Source organism: Pithys albifrons, chromosome 23 (assembly GCF_047495875.1).
Source record: "Pithys albifrons albifrons isolate INPA30051 chromosome 23, PitAlb_v1, whole genome shotgun sequence".
NCBI lineage: Eukaryota > Metazoa > Chordata > Aves > Passeriformes > Thamnophilidae > Pithys > Pithys albifrons.
This window is the reverse complement of record NC_092480.1, coordinates 3,512,249-3,530,791: the sequence shown is the minus strand read 5'-3', so window position 1 is coordinate 3,530,791 and position 18,543 is coordinate 3,512,249. Positions and strand designations below refer to the sequence as shown.

The 18,543-nt window shown below is 54.1% G+C and overlaps 1 protein-coding gene across 6 annotated transcripts in view; it reads right to left on the bottom strand.

Annotated features, from left to right (window-relative positions):
* The window catches only part of BCL9L (BCL9 like), a 48,725-nt gene that overhangs the window by 5,138 nt on the left and 25,044 nt on the right, over positions 1-18,543 (bottom strand). For 4 of the 6 annotated variants that reach the window (XM_071576083.1, XM_071576081.1, XM_071576084.1 and 1 more), the window contains 6 exons: positions 8,965-9,328; positions 7,170-7,292; positions 5,908-6,118; positions 4,720-4,804; positions 1,956-4,332; positions 1,274-1,534 (listed from right to left, as the gene is read on the bottom strand). In XM_071576083.1, the coding sequence (XP_071432184.1) occupies positions 1,274-1,534; positions 1,956-4,332; positions 4,720-4,804; positions 5,908-6,118; positions 7,170-7,292; positions 8,965-9,265 (3,358 nt within the window). In that variant the 5' untranslated portion in view covers positions 9,266-9,328. Of the gene's footprint in view, positions 1-1,273; positions 1,535-1,955; positions 4,333-4,719; positions 4,805-5,907; positions 6,119-7,169; positions 7,293-8,964; positions 9,329-9,653; positions 9,778-10,220; positions 10,242-18,543 lie in introns of those variants that run through there. The other 2 variants (XM_071576086.1, XM_071576082.1) reach the window with 2 other exon arrangements.

Below are 18,543 nucleotides of genomic sequence, written 5' to 3'. Positions count from 1 at the left end.
AAAAAAAGAGAAGAGTTAACCCTTCCCCCAGATCTCTCAGGGCTGCAAAATCTGCATCCTGAAAGCCTGCCAAGCCCTCCTGCTCAGAATTCCCTGAGCATGGAGAGAGATGCTTAGTAAGGACCTGCAAGATAGGCTTGTAGAGCACCAATATCAGGAAAATGTACCCAGACTGCAGCTCCCTAAGACTATGAGCACCAGAGAGCTCTTACAGCTTCATTCAGTCCCATGCAGCATTTGTATTTTCTTACAGTCCCCTGATTTAGAGTCCTGTCTGGCTTGGTGTGTTGGGACATGGTCTCAGCAGGGCTCCCATCTGCCTGGAAGGCACAGAGGAGTGTCCTTTCACCACTGCCTGCCATGGGGTTTGCCACAAAGCAAAGCACAACCCGAGCTCCAGTGACCACACATCAAGCTCCAGTGACCACATAACCTTGGGTGAGGAGGAGGAAAGAAGCAGAAGAATGGGCAGCCTGGCACAGGTGCTGTCTGGGCAGGAGGCCTGTGCCCATCAGAACAGCAGAGCCATCCATGCCTGTGGAGGCATTTGCATGCCTGCGGTCAACCGAGGTGACTGCTCAGCAGTGAAAGAGTCAAAAAGTTGATCTTTCATTTTGAAAACTGCCAAAAATATTTACCAGACAGCTTTAAAGCCCTAAATCAAGTGGTGGAGCACAAGTGGAATTCCCCCTTTTGACACCAAGTGACAGAAAACACTCATTTGCCTAGCTGTCCTCACCAGTGCCACCAGCCAGTGAAGCATAACTGGCCTACTGAAATCACAACTCTGCTCCTACAACACAGCCCTGCCTGTGCAGGCACCTGGGCTCCACTCAAAACACCACACTCCAAAGACCTGTTTGGAGCATGCCTGCCCTGCTACACAGAAACACAAGGGCTCTAAGCAACAGACCTCTGCCTGCAAGTCCTGAACCTAAGAAAACTTCAGGAGCCATGAAAATTTAAGGCCAAAGCATCCACATGGGGTAAAGGTAGGTCTAAAAAATTTCAGAGTTCATGGAAGAAGGATGTCTCAAGCCAAACTGGCTCATGTACTTCCAGACAGCACACCCAAGCCAAAAGCTGATGGGCAGCCTCAGCACAGGGCACAGAAATACACAAACTATTACCAATGAGGGTGAATTTAAGCTGTTTGACATGGCAGTCAGGGGGGGAACAGAGTTTCTAATGCCTCCTCTACTTGCTGCCTCAGGCCCACTGACAGCCATAAGATGGTGTGACCCCTTGCAAGCCCAGATCCAGAAGTATCTACCTGACATACTTCCAGGTGGGAGCATAGGCCTGTCTGGCAGCAGCTCATCGTCAGAGGTGGCGATGGTTTTGATGGCATTGTGGTAAAGTGGTGTGGAGCTGGGCATGGCATACTTGGACATCTGGGACATCATCAGTGAGAGTGGGTTCTGAGAGGGGGATGGATCTGGAGAGGAAGTAAAAGGCATGTTGGGGTTCATGGTGCTAGAGGTGTTACTGGCTGGTGCAGAAGAGCTGCTCCGAGGCCCAGGAGGGAGAGAACCTGCAAGCAAGAGAGAGACCAGCTTAGTACTGTCCACACTGTGGCTTGCTACCATCAGAGAGCAACCCTGTCCCCTCCTTCTGATGGCAGTGACCAGAGGAGGCTTCAAAATACATCTCAGCACCCTCCAGACTCTCAGACTCCACTTCAACCTGCTCCTGTCTGCCCAGCACAGACACAGCTTTTGCTGCCTTATCACAGAGCATAAGCCAGGCATGCAGTAAGAGCTGCTTTGCCCACTCTCTCATCTATCTGAAAAGGCCCTGTTTGAGCTTCTGAGAAAAAACATTTGCTCCATGAGATGCCAGACACAGGCACGTGTGTCTTCCCACTCCTGCCAGAGCTGATGGGCTGGAAAGAAACACCATCCACACACTCAGCAAGCACAGACATGCACTCACACGCAAGACATGTGGCATACCCTGATCCAGTGCTCCCATGGAGGCAGAGGAGTTCATGCTGAGAGTCTGCTTGCTCTGGTTGACTCCTGGACTGGGCATGGTGGCTTTGGGAGATGGCACCCAACCAGGGGAAGGAACAGCCATAGAAGGGGACTTCAGGCGGCTTGGTGAGCCGGTTGGAGACCGGACACTGAGAGAGGAGCTCATCACCTGGGGGGACTTGAGGGGCCCAGACTGGTTTGAAGGTGGCATGCTGACCATCTGCGAGGGTGTCTGTGGGGACTTGAGGTTGGCAGATGGGGAGGTGACCAGTGGTGAGTGCACCTGGCTAAGGGTGGGAGACTTGAGGTGACCCATGCTGGGGGAATTCATCTGGCTGATGTTGATGGTGAGGTCAGAGGGCCGGCGGCCCAGCCCTCGGGAAGGTGCTGGGTGCATGTTGGCCAGGTTTCCCCCTGGTGTGGGAGTGGGATTGGAAGCTGGAGGCAGAGGGATGTGGCTGAGCCTGGTGGTGCCACTGATGCTCCCAACGGGCATGGTACCCTGCTCAGGGCTGAACATGTCCGAGCCACTGCCCATCTCCTGGGGCATGTTGGGGTAAGGCCCTTGCCCACTTGAGAAGCCTTGCTGTCCTTGGTTGGGGAACTGGGAGGGAATCATCATTTTCTGGGGTCCTGTCAGCATTGCACTACCATTGCCATTCTGAGCCCTCGCCCTGGCCAGCTCCTCAGGGCTCATGCCCTGGTGGGCCATCATTTCAGGGCCCCTCATCTTCTGTGACATCATCATCTGCTGTTGGGGGGTCATCTGGACATTGAGGTTCATGTTCATGTTCATGTTGACATTCATGTTCATGTTGAGGTTACCAGGGCCCATGGGTGCATCCATGTCCCGAAGGCCTGACTGACTTATAGGGGGGCTCAGCATCCCCCGAGTGCCTGCAAAATCCATTCCCATTGGGGCACTGCTCAGGCTCTCCCCTGTTATCTGCCCAGCAAACATGGATGGATCCATCTGCCTGTGAGCCTGCATCATCCTCTCCATTTCCATGCTCTGGCTCATGGAGTTGCCCGATATTCCCATGGGCCTCTGCATTGCCATTGGGCGTTTTTCCATGAGCTGATGCCGCAGGATCTCCTCCCTGGCACGGGGATTCATAAACCTTTCTGGGTCCCCTTGCCCTGATGGGTAGGGCAAGGAGCCTTGTGGAAAGTTCCCGGGGCCTCCCATAGGAGACATATCATCATTCCATCCCATGCCAGGCCTGACTGGCCTCTGCATGGCATTCATAGGCCCAAGAGCATCCAAGGGCATGTTCTGCATCCCTCCAAAGCCAGAGACCCTCTGCATTTGATTTCCAGGGAACCGTGGCCCAGGGAAGGGTGGCCCTCCCCGCAGCTGCATAGGGTCCTGCACATCTATGGGTCCCCTCAGCTGACTGCCCATCCCTGGTGGCCACTGCTCCCCAGGCTTGCTGTGGTAGGGTGGAGGTGGCCCACGCATCATCATGCTCCCCATCGACTGTGGGATCATGATCTCCTGCATGGGCCGGCCGTGGATGCTGATCTGCTCCTCTTTCCGACGCTTTTCCTCGTAGTATTCCTCCTGCAACTTCCTCCAGGCCACTTGCTCTGGTGTCAGGCTGTCCTGGTTCAGCCTCTGCATCATCATGTTCATCTGCTGCCCCATGTCAGTGCCGGGGTGGTGGGGCACCTCGTGCTCCAGCCCGGGACCACCGAGGCTCTGGGTCTGGGAGATCATGGACTGCAGAGGCTCTTCATACTTCTTCATGCTGGCAGGGGGTGCAGGGGGCTGGGCAGGGGGCGCCTGTGGCTGGGGGGCAGTGCTGCCCTCCCCTGCACTCTGGCCAGACTTGAGGAAGGGCTCAGCCTCCCCACTGCGCAGCAGCAGCCGCTCAATGTCCCGCAGGGTCTGCAGAGAGCGCTCTCGGTGCTCCAGCTGCTCCTTGGAGAGCCCTTCTGAGTTCATGGCATTCCTGGGGCCCAGGCCTGCCTGCCCTGGCATCCCTGGGCCCGGCCCCTCTCCAAGCAGGCTGGAGCTGGGTGCGGTGGCCGAGTCCACCTGCCCAGGCTGCATGGAGCTGGCCGGCGCGGTGGGCGTGTTTGGGTGGTTACTGCCAGGCTGGTTGCTGCTACTGTTGTTCCCCAAGGAGTTGGGAGTCAGATCTCTCCGGACATCTTCACCTGTCCCTTCCTGAGACGCAGGCAAAGGTGTTTGGCTGATGGTCTGAGCTGGAGGGGGTGGAGGCTGCGGCGGGGGAGGCTGTGGCTGTGGCTGACTCACTTGGGGGGCTGGTGGTTGGGACTGTGGAGTGTTGGCAGCAGGAGGGTTAATTGGAAGCGGCTCAGCAACCCCCAGCACTTTAGGAGCAGGTGCCTATCAGAGAAAAGGGGAAGAAAGTTGAGAAGAGAAAACCACAGAGGGGTATTCTTCCCTGTACCCTGCAGGAGACCCCTCTGTCCCAAAAAGATGCCTCAGAGCAGTTCATTCCTTGCAGGAAAGGTGTTAGCCCTACTACATGCCCTGGGAATGCACAAGCAAGCACTCTGCCCACATCCCAAACTTTTCACAGCTGACGACAGCAAGGGCTTGTGCCAAAAAGGTTCCACAGCAAAGCAGCATCCCTTGCCACTGAAAGGGCACTCTGGCAACCCCTTCCTCCACAGCTGAGCCAGGAGCTGGGGGAGAACAGCCCTGTCAGAAGGGAAGGGGAGCAGCTGGTAGCACATGCCACCAGGAACATTTGGTTGATAGCTGGTGTACCTGGTCTAGCTTTGCCCTCGGGACATTCTGCTGATGGTAGGCCAGAATGGAGTCAGCTCGGCCCTGCAGGACAGCCTCTGCAGCTCTGGGGAGAAAGCACAAATTGCTTGAGAACAGGCACTGTGCCCCATCCCACCCATCCCCAGGTGCCATCTTCAGTTCTGCAGCAAGAGGGAAATCTCTGAGGTCACCAAGAAGAGGGAATGTTCTCTGAGTCCTCCCACCTGTCCTGTACAGGCCCCATGAGGATCCCAAACTGATGATCACCTGCCCTGGCATTTCCCTCTTGCTGTGTCCTGTGACAGGCTTTGCCTTGTGCCTGCTGCCCTATGGTGGCTGTCACCAAGATGCTCTGGAATCTCCCACAGCACACCCGTGGTACAGCAGAGCTCTAAACCTAAACAGACTAAACTAACTAAACTGCTTCAGCCCCATGGCTGAGCCAATGCAGGACAGCAGGGAGGAATTGTGTGAACACTCAAGTGTTACATGACACTCCTAGTGACACCCACCCCTTAGATGCTCCCAAATCAGCCCAGCAGCCTGCAGTGTTTTGGGTGAATCATCTGCTGGACACTGACTGGATGTGCTCTGCTGCTGAGTGCAGCACCAGTGGGCATTTAAATCCAAGTCTGCCCACCAGACTTTTTCTTGCTGTCAGCAAACCTCATGAACCCCAGGGGGTTCCCACAGAGGAACACAGGTCTGTCCAGCTCGGGGCACGGAGGGGGTAGCTCAGTTGGTTAAAACTTGGTTGTAATAACGCCAAGGTCATAGGTTCAATCTCCTGTATGGGCCATTGACTTAAGAGTTGGACTCGATGATCCTTGTGGGTCCTTCCAACTCAGAATAGTCTGTGGGGGTTGGTCTCTTCTCCCAGGCACTCAGCAATGGGACAAGGGGACACGATGGGCTCAAGCTCTGACAGGGGAAATTGAAGGTGGAGATCAGAAAAAAATTCTTTCCAGAGAAAGTAATCAGACATTGGAATGGCCTGTCCAGAGAGGGGGTGGATTCCCCATCCCTGGAGGTTTTCAAACTGAGATTAGACATGGCACTGAGTGCCATGATCTGGTAAAGGGACTGGAGTTGGACCAAGGGTTGGACTTGATGATCTCAGAGGTCTTTTCCAACCCAATCCATTCTATGATTCTGTGACTATGAAAAGAACTTGGGTTCAGTGCTTACGTGTTGGCGAGGTGCGTTGTGAAGACGTAAACGAACTGTGCCGGCTGTTTCCCTGCTCCGCCTCCACCACCTCCCGCAGCCTCGGACCGCAGGGCGGGCGCAGCACCATGGGGCACGCTGGCAGCGCTGCTCTCGCTCAGGCTGGGCAGCGGGTTGGACCCTGGGCCGAGCGGTGGGGCCGTGGACATCGCAGGGTCTGCTACATTACAGCCTGGGGGGCAGAGGGCACGGGCAGCGCGGGGCCGGCAGGCGGCAGCACCGGCCCGCGGGACACGCCAGGCATGCCCATTAATTCATATTCATTAGCACCGCAATTACCGGGGCATGCCCTGCCTTCCTCGCTCCCTGCTCCCCTCCAGCTGCCTCTCCCCACCGCAGCCTGGCGCTGCCACCTCGCTGGGTGCGGGGACATCGTTTGCAGCCCTTGCCCATGGGCAGCCCCACCTGATCCACTCCCGCAGACCTGAAACAGGCTCTGACAACGGAAATGGAACTACCCCTTCCCACACGGGCTGAGAAGCACAAGGGAACAATCTAGAGAGGATGGTGATGGTGTGCTGGCAGGCACAAAGGCCACCCACCATCTCGTTGCTTTTCTATGCATTCATGTTCTCCATCAGAGGTTGTGGACATCTCCTGGAGCCCATAGGACCTTTCCCCATCTCTCAGATATTCTCCCCATTGCAGTTTGAAAGTAAATTGAACTGTAGATACAAAACATCAAAGAATATTGATGCTTTTGGAAAACCAGAGAGACCTGCAGTTCATTGCCCCAAGCAGTGCACACCTTGGCCAGCTCAGCCCTGCCTGAACCACTGTCAAGACCCCAAAAGCCTCTTCAGACTCAGCTGCCTTTACAACATATCTGAGCCAGGTGGATGACCTGGCTCAGACTCACCTGGGGCAACAAGGGCAATGCATGTCTGTCTGCCACTATGACCAGGGTGGGCTTGCCCAACAAGAATTCAACTGGGCACACTGTAAAGATGGCAATTCTGCTGGTAGTGTGACCACAGCAACATATAGCAGGGACATTCAACCTCAACACCGTTTCCTGCAGCATCTCAGTAGCATCTCTACTACATGGTAAACATTCTCACAGCACAGTGACCACCAGCTGCAATGGGCCCCCTCACCACACACCTGGCTAAGTGAGAACACACACACAAAGCTAGAGGTGCCAGTGTCACCAGGCCTGCTGAGCTGCAGCAAGGACCTAGCTTTATTCAAACCTGTGAGCTGGTAAGGAGGAGGCCACTCACTGTGTGCACTGCTGATGGGTTTGTCGTCCTCCTCGCTGTCCGGCCCAGAGCACCATTCATCGCCGCTGTAGGGCTGCTTCCTCTCCAGCACACACCGTCGTTTGCTACGGGGAGCCACCTCACCTGCAAAGGGATGGAGCCATCAGAGGTGCTGGGGAGACCTAGCAGGGATGATTGGGGAGGCTGGCAATGCCCTAGCTGCGTGCTGTCATCAGTGCTGACCCTACAGGGATGCACTGGGCAAGGAGCCTTACACCAACATCTGCCTGGGGCTGCTTAAGAACCTGAAGCATCTGCTCAGTCTGGGCTCCTTGTCTTTGCAGCCAGATCTAGTGGGACTCCTGCATGAGAGCCAGAGGTTCAGAATGAGGTGTATTTCTCACTGCCTGAAAGGAGTTTGCGAACACAGGATGTGCCCGCCTGCTGTTCCAAACTGGAGAACTTTGGGCATTAACCATAAAATTAAAGGGTCTGTGATTTAGCAATCAAAACCTGAATATAGAATGGGATAGTGTGTTCACATCTTGTAGGAACAAGAGACAGGCTCTGCCCTTTGCTGACATCAATCAGCCTTCATGCCCTCTGCAAACTCATGTGCTCCCTCCATTTCTCAGATGGGACTGATGCAGCTCAGAGAGGAAGTGGCTTGCCTAAAGGCACTCAGAGACTCAGGGACAGCAACCAGACACAGGATGGATAATTTCCAGTCCTGTGCTTTAACTAATATAACATTGCCTGGCCTCCTTTTTTTGTATCATCTAGTGGTTTCCAGGCCACATTCACATGATCCATCAGTGCATTAGGAACACAGGAGATTCAGGCGTTTCTGATCAAGCCATTTTAATAATTTTCCTGTGGAAGTGTGGGCTATGAGGCAGTTCTGGGATAAAGCTACAAATGCTTTTGATCAGTGGTGTACAGCCACCCCTGCAATGCTATGGGGAGGAAGCCTTCTTGGGGGCTGGAGGTTCATCCAAGTGTTTTACCCATTCCTTCCAAGGCATGGCTGTGTCTAAGCCAGTCAAGGCAACACAGCTGTGAAAGCAAATGCTTAGGGACACAAGCCAGAGCAGCAGCTCTGCATCTGGGGACTGGGTGTGAGTCTCAGCTGAACCAAGGGCACCACTGGGATTTCTCCTCCTACTGTCCAGGAGATGCTCAAGCATCCCATGGAGCCCCTGAGCACAGAGCTCGGTGGAATGCAAGAGGCTACAGGAAAGGTTGGCAAGGACAGGGAAGCCAAAGGGTTTAAAACACTGACTCAGCCCTTTTCCAAAGCCATGTGCTGTAAAACAAGAGTCATCCGTTGCTGACGAAACCACAGCACTGTTCAGACAGTGACCCTCGCAGCACCTCCTTGCTAACCATGACCGAGTCATTGGGCAGCTGCAAGAACACCACAAAGGCAGATCTCTGCTGACAGCGAGGAGACAGAAAACAACTCAAGTTGAAAGTCTGCATCCTGCAAAGCAGGGGCGTTTGGTGCAGTTTCAGTGAACCACACTGTTGCTTAGCTGACCTCAATAGCCCATGAAAATCAGTCCCAGATTCTGGGTGTGACAAACAGTTTAGGGAAAAAAATCCAAAGCCAACGAATGCTCAGCCACTCTGGTCCCAAAACTGCAAATCTGACAAGCAGTAATGCAAAGTTGTAGAGGCAGACAGGACAAGCCTGGACAGAAGACACAGCACAGAAACCGAAGGTGCTCACAGCTGCTCCCATCCCAGGTCCTGCCAGGATGCTTGGAGCAACTGAGGGGAAGGCATGCTGAGACAAGGTTTAGGAGAGCATTACCTTTTGATTCTGTGTCCTGTGATGGGGTGCTGGCTTCTCGCTGTTCTCCAGAGTCCACCGAGATGCTTCGTTCCCGTTTCACCTTGCCCTTCAAGGAGCTGAAGTTTGGGACAGTGTTCTGGCTGTTTTTCAGTCCAGAGTTGCCAGGGGAGATCTGAGTGGCCTTGCTGCCATGGCTGCCTGTCCCCACACCCTTCGAGCCCAGGTTACAGGTGGGTGCTTGGCTCACATTGTGGTGCTGGGCCAGGGCACCGCTGCTGCCTGCCTTGCCATGGCTGGGCAGTTTGTTGTCAGGGTGCATTGGCTTGGCTAAAGCTTCCCACAGCGCCAGTGGAGGGAGCTCCCAGGCCCTTCGGTCAGAAACCTGCAGGAGGAAAGGACAGTGAGTCACCATGGTGCTCCTAAGGGTGCAGCCACTGGGGGCACAGCCCAGGGTCGGGGTCTTGGGGCTGCTGCTTGGTTGCAGGGCCAGACAAAGCCCATGGCAAGGCACAACCCAGAGCTTTTCATGCCAGGAATGAGCCCTGGCCCCTCTGAGCAAAGGATCCTGCTCCACAGTCAGTGCCATGCTGACTAGCTGTAAACTCCCATCCAGGCATGGCAGACTTGCCAGCACATCAAGGCACAGCCATGGACACAAGAGCCCTCATTTTCAAGGCCATGATGAGAAATGGGTGATCTGTGCCAACCTGGCCCTATTTGGTGAGTGGAAGGATCCTCAGAGCTGTTTTGCAGATGTTCCCAGAGCTCAGACAATATTGTGACCCTGAACAGAAATGTTGCACCCTAGTGGTTCCAGGGACCCCTTCTGCTGCTGAATAAATTTCCTCTGCTCTGCAAAACACACAGGACACAACAGAGCAGATAGAAAATGGTCTTGACACAAGCTTATAAAAATAAAACTGGGATAGGGCAGGGGACAAAGGAGGTTGAAGTAATTGAGAAGGAGACAATGGACTGCAAGGCAAGGGCAACGCCAGTGAGTGCAGGCATTCATCAGACAAGAGGTATCCTTGCCTCTCCCATGGGCCTGAGGGACCATTCCAGCTCCTTCTCTAAGGCCCTGGCTGAGGGAACATCCACTTTAGTGGGAACTTCCAGCCCAGCAGGATGATGCAATGTGCCACAGGCCTGCTGGGATAGCAGCATGAGGCTCTCCTGCACCAGACCCAGACCAGCTTTCTGAATAGTCCCATGGGCTGAAGCAGAGCCTGGCAGAGAAGAGGAGGTCAGGGCAAGGCATGGAGGCTTCTAACCTGGGGAACATGCATGCAGGTAAGCCATGCTACAGCAGCCCTCCTTGCAGGATCCAGCTGTCTTGGCAGAGTCTTGGGCTCGCACTAGGAATATTCCCCTTGGAGCCCTGCACAGGCATTAGAGATGACTGGATGTGGCTCCACATCATATTGTGTATTCTGAAAGGCCCCTACCAACCCTTGGTTCAACACACAGCCCTGCTAACTGCACCCTAACCCTGTCACAGTCTTTTTCACTTCTTGGGAACTAGGAGAGAAGGACAGTAAACCACATGCTCATGGAAGCTGAGGTAGCTCTGTTTGCTCACATCCGCTACACGCTTTGCATGACACCCCCACAATGCACTCAAGAACCTTTCCTGTGCACAGGCAGAGAAATTTCCCAGCACAGGGGAGGGGGTTGCTGCCCACGCCGGCTCCTCCCACCTGGACCACGCAGGCCAGATGCTGCACACAGATTTCTCCTGCCACCCAGGGACAGGAAGCACCGGCTCCACACCAAACCCCTCGTCTCCAAACAGCACCACGAGAGCTCAGCACACTGCTCCGGGCTTGCCCAAGGCGAGCCTGGAGACACCATCAGCCAAAGCCAAGTGCTTGCTCTGCCAGGGCAAACCACCCTTGCAATGCAAGCAAAGAACGGAGCACACCTGGCAGAGACATAATCCCCCAAAGCCTGCTGTGGCCACCAGGCACAGGCTGCAGCTTGCCATCCACCGCCAGCGAGTTCTCTGCCTGCAAAAGGGTCTCCTTAGCACCTGCCTCCCTGCGAGCTGAGCCGGGGGCTGCTGGCACAGACAGCGCTGTGGCACAGCCCGCCCAGGCATTCCTCCTGAGCTAGTGGGATCCTTCATGCACAGCTTGGCCTATCACCACTTCCTAACTAGCAGTTGTTAGTCGCTCCCTCCTCCTCTTCCTCCGCCTTCTCCCCACGCACCTCAGCGAGGGCTCTGCTCTAGCCTGGAGGAAGATGGTGAGCCACAGCACTGATTAATTTTCACAGCACATAAGGGAGTTGCTAGCCCTTTAAGTGTCAGCCAGTCTCGCTTGCTCGCTCTTGTTCTCCAGGGACCTATTAATAGCAGCTGGAAAGATCACATCACTCTCTGGATATTTATACCCCTCATTCCACACCAGGAGAGATTTATGTCAGAGCTGCCATCCCAGTGCCTGCCCAATTGCTCTGTCAAACCGCTCGCAGGGGGAGGGGAGCCGAGTGGGGAAGGAGACACGGAGAGGGCAAGCAGGGAGGAGGAGAAGGTCCATATGGTACAAGCTGCAGCGCTGAGCACACAGGCTGCCTGCAGCCGCTGGCTGGCCAGCCACAGGGAGCCTTCAGCCCTCTGGAAGAGGCTGCTGCCAGACAGCATTCCAGAAAGCAAGCCCTGCAGCAGCTCCCGCTACTGGTGGCCCAGAGCCCCCCCACTCGCAGTCCCTGCAACACACTGCACCACAGCCCCCAGGGTCACAATCCCACCGGCACAGCTACACCTGCTGAGGAGCTGCTTCCTGACCCATGCCAGGCTGGGAGATCCAGAGGTGCCCATGGCACATCTGCACAGGCACAGCATCGTGTTTGAAATAGATCTCAAAGTGTTTCACCGAAAATGTGAATGCTCAGCAGCACTGCAGCACAGCCCTGGCACAGCACAGCCCAGGGCACTGCAAACCTGCAGAGCACGGAGATGCACCCTCTGTCCCTCTGGGTCTCAAGTGACACTACCAGGAACACACATCTTGATCCCAAAGGACTTGGCAGCTGCCACGATGAGCTTTTTGGGTGCTGCCCGCAGCGCGGATGAGCCTCACTGGTTGGCAGGTCCCTACAGAATGTTGCATTTTTGGGGCATCTATCTTCTTCCTTTGTTTTGGACTAGGCTGTTTCTCCAAGGACATTTAAAATCTTGCCTGAGGCAGGATGGAAAGCCACCCTGGGCTGACAGAGGGCCCTGGCTCAACCTTGGAAAGCCCTCCTCTTCCAGTCTCCACTCAAAGGGACCACACTCCCCTCACAATTCCTAATGGGACAAATGCCAGAAGCAGCTGCCTGCAGATTCTGCTTTGCTTTTGGGAGTAGCAACAGTTGGATTGGATTCTGCTGCAGATGCATAGTGGGGATTCACCCCAGCCTCTCATCTGTCTGACTGCAACATGACGATAGACATCTCAATTGCTCCTTCCACACACCCCTAGAGTCAAACTGGATTTCAGCAGGCATGCCACATCTGGGACACAGAAGATAATTAATTAGAAAGTAGATACATTGACACCAGGAGTCAAACAATCCGAAACATCTTGAAAAGAACATGACAAAAAGAAGATTGCACAGAAATCTGTCTCCCTCTGCAATTTAGCAACACACCCACTCCAGCCCAGTAGTTTTAAAGACAATAGCAAACTTAATTCCCAGTGGTTAAAGCAAGGAGCTAAGACTCTTGGCTTCTGCTCCCAGCTGCCACTGATTCCACTCGTGACCCTGAGCAAGATGACCCGTTTCTGGGTGCCTCAATTCCCCCATCATTACACGGGGGGACAACCCAGTCTACCTCATGCAGGGAGGGAGGCTTACAAGGCACAGTAAATATCTGTTGAATGAAGAGCTACATCTAAATTCAGAGAGTGTTTGCGCTTGGTACGTCTGAAAAGCCACAACTTTAAATCAAAGACTGGGACCTCAGCAGAGAAGAAACCTTGAAACAAAACAAAAACTGCTTTCAGTAAACCTCCTCCAGTACGCTCTGAAGAGCAGCAGAGGGAGAGCAGGAGGAAGCTCCGGGCAGGAGAGACTGAGCTGACATATTCACAGTCCGGGAATTGCTAGCTGATAGTTCAAGAAACCTGAAACCCCACTGCCTTCCCGGAGGACTTTCTGGTGAATCATGCTCCTGCTCCCTCCAAAGGACGATAACACGGATTCCCAACACTGCCGCAAAGAATGCGGAGCCCGAGCCTGTTGCCAGCCCTGCAGCTTCCACAGCTGGGAGCTGGCTGGCACTGCTGCCATGCTATCCCTTCTGGAAGAAAGGGTGAGAGAGAAAGCCAAGAAAAGAGAGTCAAAAAGGAAAGCTCTTCACCACACCTCCCTCCTATCAGATGCTGGGAAGAGCTCTTGCGAAACCCAGATGACTACCAAGTTGTGCACACACGGCAGAGACCACAACCCAGGGCTCCTGAGCTGTGCTGACGTGCCCAACAACCCACCGTGCCCGGCTCACCAACACCCAGCACACAAGACAGGTCGTGACAGGGTGATGCAACGCACAGAAATTGCCCAACTCCTCTCTGCCAGCTTGTCCAGGAAGTAGCAAGACCAAGTTGCCATTGCAAACACTCTCTAAGAACATCACCTATCCTAATAACAACAAGCACAAGCTGCAATCCTAGACAAGCCCAACCCAAAACCTCCTGTGGACACCACCACAAACTCATGTTGAATACCTTGGCTTTGGAAATGAGGGGTCCTAAGCAAGTTGAAGAGTTTCTTGAAGAAAGGCATTAGGCAGAGAACACCAGGAGAGACCCCAGAGACCCACTGCCCCCTCCTGAAATATCACTCACTGCAAGTCTGGATGAGATACAGGGCACACAACCCAACACCAGCCCCCACAGGGTTAACAGCAGAGGGGGTTGAACGCCTTCAAAGAAATACCATACTATGTCAGCAAAGTGAGTGTATTTCGTGTAGAGAAAGACTACAAAAACTTTCCAGAGCAAGATTTCTGAAGTCTGAGACACTCGGATCATTACTGATTTTGAGAGAAGACCAGAATCAGAAACTTGACCTTTTCCATGCAAAAATGGTTGTTCCAAAACAATCCTTTTCGCAAGACCATTCAGTAGGTTTTGAGTCTGTTCCAGTGAGAAACAAAACCCTCAGAACCAGTAGCAAAACAGCACTGCTGTCAGCCAGCCAGCTCCAGACAAGAGGCAGAGATGGGCTTGAACAGCCAGATGAGCCTGAAACCCACCCGAGCCCAACCAGCACAGCTCCAAGATATCACACTATTTAGCAACCACTGACTGCAGGATCATCTCCCCAGCCCCAGCACAGAACACTTGCCTGAGCATGTTCAGCCCCAATGAGAACCGCCTTAACCCAGGCTGCTACTGCTAAAGGCATTCTCATTTGAGCTTTGCTTTGGCTGAATAGACTTGGAGACGTTGGAAGGCAGGGAGTTCCACTGGGCAAGGCTCTGCCGACAAGGGTCATCTGTTTTCAATACATCATGAAATTATCTTGCTCTCATTCCATCAGACTGATAGCCTGGAGAAGCCCATTTTCACTTCTATTCATTTCTTGGATCCTTCTCATGCCCTTTTAAACGGCAGATAAGGTGGTACCTTTGCCAGGTGTATGGGAGGGTTCTAAAAGACCTGCAGAGAGAATCTAATGTTCTATTGAATGCTAGCAGTTCTCAGAGTCATTTTGGCAGGCCCTGCTGATCTCCTGCCATTTGGAGCTGTCTCAGGAATGATCCATTTCTGTGGGGCTGCTTGGCCACAAGTCTCAAAGGTTTTTAGTGGGACATAACTTCAGATTCATGCTCCTTTCCACCTAGGGACACACATCCCACGTAACACAGGTGGAAGCTGGGGCTTGGAGATAGAGATGTGAACAGGGAATGCCATTTGCTTTCTGTCCAGCACCCTACTACACTTCTGTCATAGCTTCAGCCCGTTGGTGTTGGAAGACCATTTCCTAGCCCTTCCTTGTCCTTGTCAACAGCTTCTCCCACTCCTCCCCTCCTTCCTGCAGCCCCAGCCAGAGCCTGGCTTCCTGTCCCAAATACATGGAGTCTCCAGGTCTAACACCACATTTGCAGATCCTTCTTAGCTTCCCAGTCCAACTGGCACATTCCCTACAGAAACCCTGCATGTGCCAGACGTTACTCGACAGTCACATGTGGCTCTGTTGGGATGATAACAAGGAATTATTTCACGCACCACCTCGTGTGACTTGCTGGGGACAGGTCATGTGGACAGGTCACTGAGGGACAAACGGGAAGCTGCAGATGATCCACATGCACAGCCACCTGCGTGCTGCAGCTCGGCAGCCTGGGAACAGCATCTAGTAGGTCAGGGAGCAAAGCCAGAAATCTCTTCCAAAGGTACTGCTGCTGCTCAGGGAGCTTCAGTTTCCTCCAGGGCAGGATCTCATCCTGCAGTATGTGAAATCTGGCCAGGAAGATGGGCTGCTGTGACAGCTGGACATCCCCACACAGCCTTTGGCTGTGCTGGGATGCACGAAGACGAGCTCATCTGTACATGAAGGGGCAGTTTCCCTGTGAAAATCCTTCTGGTAGATATCACCACAGGCTGCAACACAAGCCCCAGCACAGACCTCCCTGCACAGTTGCTGTCTGGGATGAAGAGACCTCCTCAGGCCATTCCCACTGTGTTTGTGCTCTGGAGCTACTGGGATTGGATAAGGAGTGCTAAAAAGCCTTGCTGGTGAGCTGTGCCTCACACTGCTCTCTGCCACATCAACTCTCCTGAGCAGCAGGGCTCACACCTGAGACCTTGAAACCCCAAATTTCCCCCAGGAATCACAAGGGAGACAAGTCTTGCTGAGGGTCCCATGTCAAGCCAATGGCTGATGCAGCTGAGCCTACCAGGACAGTCTTTCAGCTGCATCCAGGATTCAGTAACTGCTTTGGGATCCTTGGCAATACCAAAAGAAGCCTGTGAGATATGAGCAGTGTGCAGGACTGGAACCCAGCAATGTCAGAGCTCCACTGGGAGCTTCTGAGCTTTAACTCAACAGTTTCTGCTACTGTTTTTAGCAGAAAGTCTCTCTGCAGGGCTCTGACAGACCAGCAGGGCCATCACAGTGGGTCCCCCTCCCTGCCCGTGCCTCCAAGCCAGAGACATAAATGTACCTGAGCGCCACAAGGTTCATTGCCCATGGCCAGTCCAGCTTCATGCCAGCTGTCCAGAAACACCAGAGATTTCCCAGGGTGTCACACTTGGTGCCCCACCTCTGGGCCTGAGGCCACTAGGTGTCATTGTCACCCAGGGCATGCACAGCCTGGCCAGGGCTGAGCACGGGCCAACTTGCACCTCCTGCCAGCACAGAGGCACCCTCAGACCCCAGGCTTCCCAGGCACCCCAGCCCTCACACTGGGACCTCCACAGGGTGCAGAGGGCTCTGCTGGGGAGCAGAGCCACACACCATGTGTCTGCTCCACTGCAGCAGATGCTGACTCCACTTTCTCAGATAAAGGCAGCATGGAGATGCCTGTTGAACACTGCAAGGAGGGCCAGACATCCCACACTGCCTTGTGGAACATCTCCACAAAACATTGGCTCTCGTTTGAGCAAGCTCAGGTGACTTGCCAGCCTGAAGAAAGGCACAGACTTTTCAGACAGGGTCCCAGCAGGAAATTCTTGTGGCAGGGACACCCCCACCACCTCTTGGCAAGGTGTGCCCCAGCTGCAACACACAGGACAACCAGCAGTGCAACGAGCTGGTTTACCTTTGAGGAGGCTCATGGCAGAGAGATGGAGAAGAGTTGAACTCCTTTCCTCCATCCAGTCCTGGCACTAAATGCAACATACAAAGGACACAAAAAGAAGGTGCTGGAGCACCCGCAGCCCTGCAAACTGAGCACACTCACATGTATGTACCCCAGCACACCTGGGGAGAGGAAGCTGACAGAGCAATGGAGGGAAGAGGAAGAAGCAAGGCTGGTTGCCCCAAAATCTTGCCCCTCACACTGCCCTCTGCCAGTCTGGACTGCAGAGGAGATGCAGAGAACTGCCCAGCACTCCTCCAGGATTATAAATACCAGGCTCTGCAGCAGCAGCCTGGGCTCTATATTTAAACCCCAGCTGAGGTCACTTCCTTTTCCCAGCAGCTCCCTCCAACCCCCACCCGGTAGCCTCTATTTGCATGCCATCATGACTAAGGCACATCGGGGTGTAAGGTCAGAGGGGAAGCAGCTTTGCAACTGCCTCGCAGGAAATTCCACCCTGGGAAACATTTCACCTTCCCCAGTGCAGAGCAGATTGGCACGGGCAGCAGAGATCCTGCTGCTGAGCAGTGGCAGCTGCCTGTGGGCAGTACTGGGTCTCCAGGACTGAGCTAGAAAGGAAGGGAGAGACCTTGAGGAGAGGGGAGCCACTGCTCCCCACCTGGCTTTACCACCAGAGTCTGGGCTAGCACTGATCTGGAGAGAGGTTTCCCCACTGTGCACCTCAAGCTGCTCCAACCCATCACCACGCTTCACCGTCACCCCTAGAAGCCTCCTCCACACCTAAAGCTGAAATTCTCCAGCTCCTGCTACTTGAGGGGTGCAAAGAGGCACAGCCCTCCCCACAGACCCAGGCACAGGTCCCAGGGGCTAGTCTGCCCTTACACAAACACTCCCGCAGCTCACTGAGCTCCTCCAGAGACCCAGACTCTCAACCACCCAATGGAAAACAGGCAGAAAGAGCCAGACATCACCCCATTTCACTAACTTTAGCCCTCTGGGAGGGCAAAAACCAGCAGATGTACAGCCACAGACAGGGAGGAGGGCCCACAGGCAGCCTGTCCTGGGACCCCCCAGGGAGCCCTTCTTACCCACCAGGAGAGAGAGGTCTTGTGGACTTAAAACTGGCCGAGTGGGAAAGGGCTTTTGACACTCCTCCAGCTCTGAGGCTCTCAGGAAGCTTTGGGGTTTGCAGCAGACCTTGTGGCCAGAGCCCAGGTGCCCAAACTCAGCCATATCAAGCTCTGCAGCAGCACTGTTTGCACTGGGGCCATGAAGTGCTCCCAACTCAGCCCTTGGCCCTCCTCAGTCAACTCCAGTTATGCCTTTACTTAAGAAACAGAGTATATTGAAAAAGAAAAGTTATTACATCAACAAAGACCAGGATTCAAAGGATGGGAAAAGGGTGCAAAGGCTACTGAGTGGGAGAAGAGGAGATAACAGATCTTTTGGAAGCAGGGTAGCTGTTTAGGTTATGATAAAAGCACACTGGTGTTGAGATGTGCAGAACTAATTGGTGAGTTTCACACAGTATCTATCAGGTTTCAAAGTCCTTGGCTCTCTGGATTACCGAGCCATTCTCCAGTCTCTGAGCTCGCAGGAGACATGCCAGGGTCGATATCCCTGAACAGCAACATCAAGAAACTTTCCTATACAGAGCCTTGGCCTTGCCAGCCAAATGCCTCTGCCTCACCCCACGGATTCTGGAGAGGAAGTCTGTGACAGAGCAGGGGTGCTGAGGGAGCCCTACAACCCCTGGAATGAGCTGACAGGGAAGCACACACAGCAGAAAGCTGTGGGGAAGCATCACTGCTATCACAAGCCAGGCAGTGCAGAGCTGGCGAGCAGAG